General features: G+C 41.5%; 1 protein-coding gene across 1 annotated transcript in view; it reads left to right on the top strand.

Annotated features, from left to right (window-relative positions):
- The first annotated feature begins 3,990 nt into the window (after positions 1–3,990).
- LOC148035264 (uncharacterized) overlaps positions 3,991–6,513 on the top strand; it is a 49,837-nt gene continuing 47,314 nt past the window's right edge. The window contains exons 1-2 of the mRNA XM_087680265.1: positions 3,991–5,100; positions 5,264–6,471. Coding sequence (XP_087536391.1) covers positions 4,285–5,100; positions 5,264–6,471 — 2,024 coding nt within the window. The 5' untranslated portion in view covers positions 3,991–4,284. The remainder of the gene's footprint in view (positions 5,101–5,263; positions 6,472–6,513) is intronic.

Genomic DNA, 6,513 nt, shown 5'->3' with positions numbered 1-6,513 from the left:
TGTCACTTTTCCACCTTTCCCATCACTAACTAAACCAATTCAAATTTGCTTCATTTTGAGAGCTCTCTGGTGTTTCAGTACCTCCTGAACTTGCAACTCAAATAATAAAGTAGTATAGATGTATCTTAAAATGTTTACATCTCTTCATCGCATGGATTTGTTAGGTAATGGATTTCATTTGGTTTATTTGAAGTGTACTGTGTGCAGTGATCTATTTATGGCAAAATGTCTACATGTCATGAATATGTTGTGGATTTGTATTTAGGTGTGGAAGTAAGCATTGCCGTAAAAGCATTGAGACATAGAAAAAAAAAAGGTTCCATCTTAAGAAAGCTAGTAAACTAGAGCACTAAACTTAGACTTGACCCTTGTGTTGGTTTTCATAATTCAAAATCCTAATGGAGAAGAGAGAACTTGTTTCTGGTTGTTTCAAAAGTCATTCTTTTTCATGGCTCACTCAGTCACATCATATATAAAGATGTTACATATAAGCTTACATGATAGTTAGGCTTTACATAACTAGTGGCTTTGCAATATCTAATTATTACACAAGGTGTTCACCTTATCTCAATAAGTTTAAGCTATCTATACTATGTTAAAGAACTCCCAAAAGAAACAAAGGTAAGGATGGATGATGTTTGCCTATGTAACACCCTTTAATGTTTTGTTTAATTTTCCATCATGTTCATGCATGTGCATGAGTTATATTATGAATACTACTCCCATTGATGTAGCTATTAGGCAAGGGGGTTCAACTTAGAGGTTGAAGGAATCAAAGGCTAGTTGCTCTAAAGAGACAACCTGGTCCAACAGAAAGAGAAAGAACACCTAAAGTGATACATGTGAAAAAAAGCAAAATACTACCTTACAACAATAAAAAATCAAACTCACAATCATTGTAATATTGTTTGCATTGTTTGCAAGGCACCCTTTATAATATGCACTCAAAAGCTACTTGCACATCACTCACGAGGGATCTTTATACCATGGGGAGGCTTTGTTCGTGGAACCATCTAGAAGAAAATGTTGCTAGGCATCAACTTTTGAATTTGGCCTTTCAAAAACGAACCTATATTTATAACACCTTGCATGAGAAGGTCATATGAAGTTGTAGAGGTTGTTTCTCATAATTGGTAGTTGGTACTTGGTTCTTTATTTGTGAAGCAAATTCTTAAACTATCCTTCGGTATCCATTGAGATTGCCCGGTGTAAAGGGGCAAGTTTTATAACAAACAAAGGATACATAGCATATCTTCATGAAATTCCAAATCTACTCCAACTTATAATTTCTTATTATTGTTAAATAGGACATTTGAATAGGGAACTTTAGAACTCCCTAGAAGAGTTGAACATTAAAATAAACTTTACCTTGCAGATAGCAAGAACCAAGGTGACAATCTTTAAACTATCAAGAAAGGACATACACATTATTCAAATATATAAGCTATCACTTTGTCAAAGACTAGGGTTTGCTTATAACATTTTTCGAGACCTTGTTTGCACTTGTTTGGGTTGCGCTTGTGAGTGGCACCTCATGTGCTTGTGTTTTTTGAAGTGTGCCACCTCATGTGCTTGTGTTTTTTGGAGTGTGCCATCTAATCACTCTTGGAGAATTGTCAAAATCCATGATTTATAGTGCCTCTTGTGATATATTGAAATCCAAATTAGCAATGGGATTATCAAGTTGGTATTCATTATTTTGACATGTTAACCTCAATACAAACATGCTTAAATAGCAAAAACTAACCTTCCTAATTTATAGCATCTACATAAATGTGCTCATTATAGACATGTGCAATAAAATGGGCATTTATTGAATAAATTTCCTCCCATTAACAAAACCTCGAAATGAATGTGGCCATTACATAAAGTGTGATACAATGGAAAGTACTTACTTGATCTTTCAACCATCAATATAGACATGTTTAAATAGTGAAATCTAACCTTCCTAATTTAAAGCATCTACATAAATGTGCTCATTATAGACATGTGCAATAAGATGGGCATTTATTGAATAGATTTCCTCCCATTAACAAGACCTCAAAATGAATGTGGCCATTACATAAAGTGTGATACAATGGAAAGTACTTACGTGATCTTTTAACCATTAACATAGGAATGCGAACATTGCTTTACCGCATGCATGTAAACTTAAAGTATGTGCATATTCTAAAATCTAGCATGCCCCTCGAAAGAGGGTTGTGTTGGTTGAGGGTGGCCAATAAGCAAGAATGTGTCACTGAACTTTTAAAGGAAGGGGGCATAAAGCTATGCAATTCTTTATGTGGATGTAATACATGACAACTCCTCTCATTGATATCAAGGGAAGGATGGGGTTGTGCTTGTCCCTCAAATTTAGTTCGAATCAATCTATTGCTCATTAAATATTGCTTTTGGTTAACCACAACCATATTGGGGACTGTGGGATAGAAGAGCTAAGGAAACCCTTGGTTATTTTCTTTAAATCTCCATTTTTGAAGTATTTATTAAAATTGAGGTCACAAATTTTCATGTTAAGAGGCCCTATAATGGTTGTAGAGGATGGTCATAGATTTCTTAGAGTGATGACATGTCCTTTCATAGTGTAGAAGATTATCATTCATTTCTTGCAAGGAGGAGCAATTACAACAATTGAGATTATTGGTAAGTGAACTCATATAAGAGTAGAGCCCTTCCCTATGACAATTCCGTGATTCAAATGCAATTTGAGGTTGTCAAGTTCGAAGCAAGCTCACACATCAAGGTTTCGTTAATGGATCCACCATGTACTTATTGCTAGTGAGGGGCTACTTGAACTTGCTCCCATCTATCTCTCTCCCTTTCGCACATGCCTGTAGGTTTTGAATTTTTTATCAAATCTACCCACTTTGTTTATTTCAAATTGGGTTATTTGCTATTGTCTCTCTCTTTCTCACTCTCAAACACACATACAAAAATCTACACATTGAAATAAGATACCATGCTTCGTATACTCTGCCATCCAAGTCATTAACTTGCTTGTGGAAAGCGTGCTTTACTACGTGCACATGTCTTTGTTCAAGCAATATGCATAGGATCTATCCATTAACTAATATTATGTTGATAATGAAGTCTTAGAATGTTGGGAGTCCAATCTGCCTTATTAAATTGGCATGCGGCACTCTCTTTTTGTCTTATCTCGATATCACATTGCTCCTTATTATGGACACGCGTCTATTTTCAACCCTTCTCTTCTCTCCATGTTGAGACTTATCTTTAGGCATCTAAGTTCTATCGCCTTACCATTCCTTGACAAATGAATAATGCATGAGGGAATCCTCAAAATACTAGAACAAACTTGTATAATGTAGCGTTATTAAAACCTCCCGCATTGAAGGGAGTGGAGACGAGGCTTAAAGTGTGCTTAATGTTTTTCACCCTTGTCTCTCTTGTCATAACGAGATGAGGGACTAGGCTCCTCATGTTATATTCTAGGCGAGCAGTGTATTATTTGTTAAAGCATTTATTGGTTAGAACTTTCTCTTAGCAGCACCAAGATTTGAGCTCTTGACCATGCATTTATTATGTAGTCATTCTAGTGATCGAGTGGTTACTAGATTTCATGGAAGCCTTGAAAAAAAAAAAAGAGCATGGTGTGGCAATCTTACTCTTACTCTTGCTTACAAAAATGCCACGATGTTTACTCGACAGACTCAGGAAAGTCTATTAAAGTGCCTTGGAGAGACACCACCCTCAGTTGTGTGTGTAGCATGGCCGAAAACGCGCCACAAATCTCATATCTGTGCCAAATTAGGACTTAGTAGGTCTTCTAAGCAAGTGCCCCGGCCCTCGCCAAATTAGGACTTAGTAGGTCTTCTAAGCAAGTGTCCCGGCCCTCGCCGTTAGGTGACTTGTGGAGTTCTTGGCCTTCCGCACGTGCGGCGGAGTCACACACGTGAGGGCGTGACATCAGTACTCTCTGAGAGTCTCTCTCTCTCTCTCTCTCTCTCTCTCTCTCTTTGTGTTCAATTTTCATATTTCTGGTCCCGTCACCATATCCGCAACTTGCGCCTTATTTGTCTTCCTCTACTCCCGTTGCTTCCTCTTCTTTCTCTGTTTTTCCCTTCTCTATCTAGAGCTTCTAAAGCTTCTAAGCGTCTTCCGGCTTGCCTCGCCTCCCAATCGCTTGGCTTTTCACATTTCCTCCTCCTCCTCCTCACCCCCAGATCCCCATCCCGCCATCTCCCACCCGCATGGCATGACATCCTCCCTTGGCGATCGCCATGCGACCTTCGCCCTGACAACACATCCCCTACCTGCTCCGACATGGTACTCGGCCTCGGATCGCGATCCAAGAAGGATCGCGGCCCTTCCTCTTCTGGACCGCGCACCTTCGACCTCGATATCCATCTCCACGAGATCAAGCCATGGTTTCCCGTCTCGCGCTCTTCGAAAGCTCCACCCGCGGTTATCCTGCGATGGAGCCGGGGCGAGGTGCCCCTCGGCAACAGTAAGCCTGCCAGTCCGAAGCTCCCGAGTCCCTCCGAGGCAGGGAAAATAGTCTTCAACGAAACGCTTCGAATTGGCGGCATTCCCTTTAGCCATGGATCCAAGAAAGCCAAGAAACCATCCGCGGACCCGAACACGTCCCTCCTCTTCAGTCTCTTGGATGCGAATCATCTCAAAAATCCGCCTCTCGCCCAGACCGGATTGGCCCTCGCAGCATTCGCGGCGACAGAAGAGCCAAGAACTATCTCAGTCCCTCTGTCTCTCGCAAAGAAGGTGTCCTCCAAAGGTGCTACTTTGTACCTTCATCTTACAGTGGAACGTCCTAGAAATGATCAAAACTCGGGCCCTGCTGGTGCAGCAGCTGTAACTGGTGCTGCTTCAAGTGCGAATTCTGCATCCAGTAGAACATCGGATGCGTCAACACCCCCTCCCCTGGACGAGGAGATTCAGCAATCCTTGGTAGCTGCATTGCTGAGCGACGAGGATGAGGAAGTAGCATCCTTTACAGATGATGACGATGCTTCACAGGGCTCAGCTCCATCACAGGAGAACGCACATAGGATTCGTTCAGATGTTAAAGCATTGCAGACCGATCAGAGTGCTGCAAAACCAGCAGCTCAAGAGCCAACAGAGGTAAGCCTCATTTGGTACGTCTGGATTGGCCGTAGCCCAGTCTGGAAAAGAAACCTATGATATAGATGGATTGCCTGTAGCCTAGTCTGATAAAAAGAACTATTGTGTAATCAAGTGGCTGTATTCAGTGTTATGGGAGCATAATGACCTGATCTGAATGCAGAAAACGTCTGTCGCAGCAGATGTTAGAGTGCCTAGACCTCCTGTTTCTGCTCCACAAGCTTTACCTGTCAAAGCAGCTGCAATTGCAGCTGCCGCAGCATATGTTCCAAAGCGGTCATTCTTGTCAAGGGATCCAGCCCCAGTGATGGATACTTCATATGATTCTTATTCGGATCCAGATAGTCTTGAAGATGATGGTGTTGCAAGTCCTGCTTTTCGAGGAGCTCGATTGCCTTATCTACCTGCTAAAAGTCCTGTAAGACCAAGCGATTCTCAGGTTGTGCCATGCTCTCCTGCTCTCACAGATCGAGTTACTCATGACAGTGGATCCAACAGCACAAAGGCAGTTGAAGATGAACACAAGACTGATCTGAAACCTGCCTTGGAAAAGGAAGTGTTTGCAGGAGCAAGGATTGCCACACCAAATTCTGCAAATATTTCAGAACATTCAAGTGCATCTTCAGGCAGTGCTAGTATTGGACGTACAAAAACTACCTCTTCAAATTTGCTCAGTCCCTCTTCTGAAGCACCTTTGAAGGTGGATTTGGGGAGCAATAAGGGAGGAGACAAAACAGAGTTGACCATTTCAACCTTAGTTGTTGAAAGTAAAGGGACGCCACACAAAACTAAACTGGAGCAGAAATCAGTCCTTGATAAAGCTTTGGACAAAGAAAAAATTTCCCAAAAGAACTATTCTCAGCATAAAGGGGAAACTATGCAAACAGAGGCTGGTTTTAAAGCTGAACATTTGTTAGTATCGGAGGGTGGGTTTGAAAGCAAAACATTTGAGGCAAGGTCTAAAGGTGCCGCTAAAGTTTCAACGAGGCCACCTGTCAATGACGAGGGACCCAAAGTAAAGGCTTCTCTGAGCCCAGTTCAAAGCAGAGGGACAGAAGAATGGAAGCTGAAAGTTGCATCTTGGGAAGCCAAGGCTGCAGCTGCAGAAGGAAGAGTCCAACAATTGGAAATGCAGGTCGAGAAATTGAAAGGTGAATTGAGAGATGTTGCTGCTGTTGAAGCTGCCCTTTATTCAGCTACAGCAGAACATGGGAGTTCAATACCAAAGGTTCATGCTCCTGCAAGGAGGCTTGCAAGGATGTATATTTATGCTTCAAAGCATTGGAGTCAAGAAAGGAGGGCAAGTTGTGCTAAAAATACAGTTGCAGGACTTGTTTTAGTTGCTAGAGCCTGTGGTAATGATGTACCCAGGTCTGCAAATTCTTGTGCTCTGCTGATTTGCTTAATATTTTC

The sequence above is a fragment of the Lygodium microphyllum genome, chromosome 6 (genome assembly GCF_053477565.2).
Source record: "Lygodium microphyllum isolate KBCC chromosome 6, Lygodium_microphyllum_v1.1.10, whole genome shotgun sequence".
In the NCBI taxonomy this organism is placed as follows: Eukaryota; Viridiplantae; Streptophyta; class Polypodiopsida; order Schizaeales; family Lygodiaceae; genus Lygodium; species Lygodium microphyllum.
Note: the sequence above shows the minus strand (reverse complement) of the source record. Positions and strands in the feature narration are given on the sequence as shown.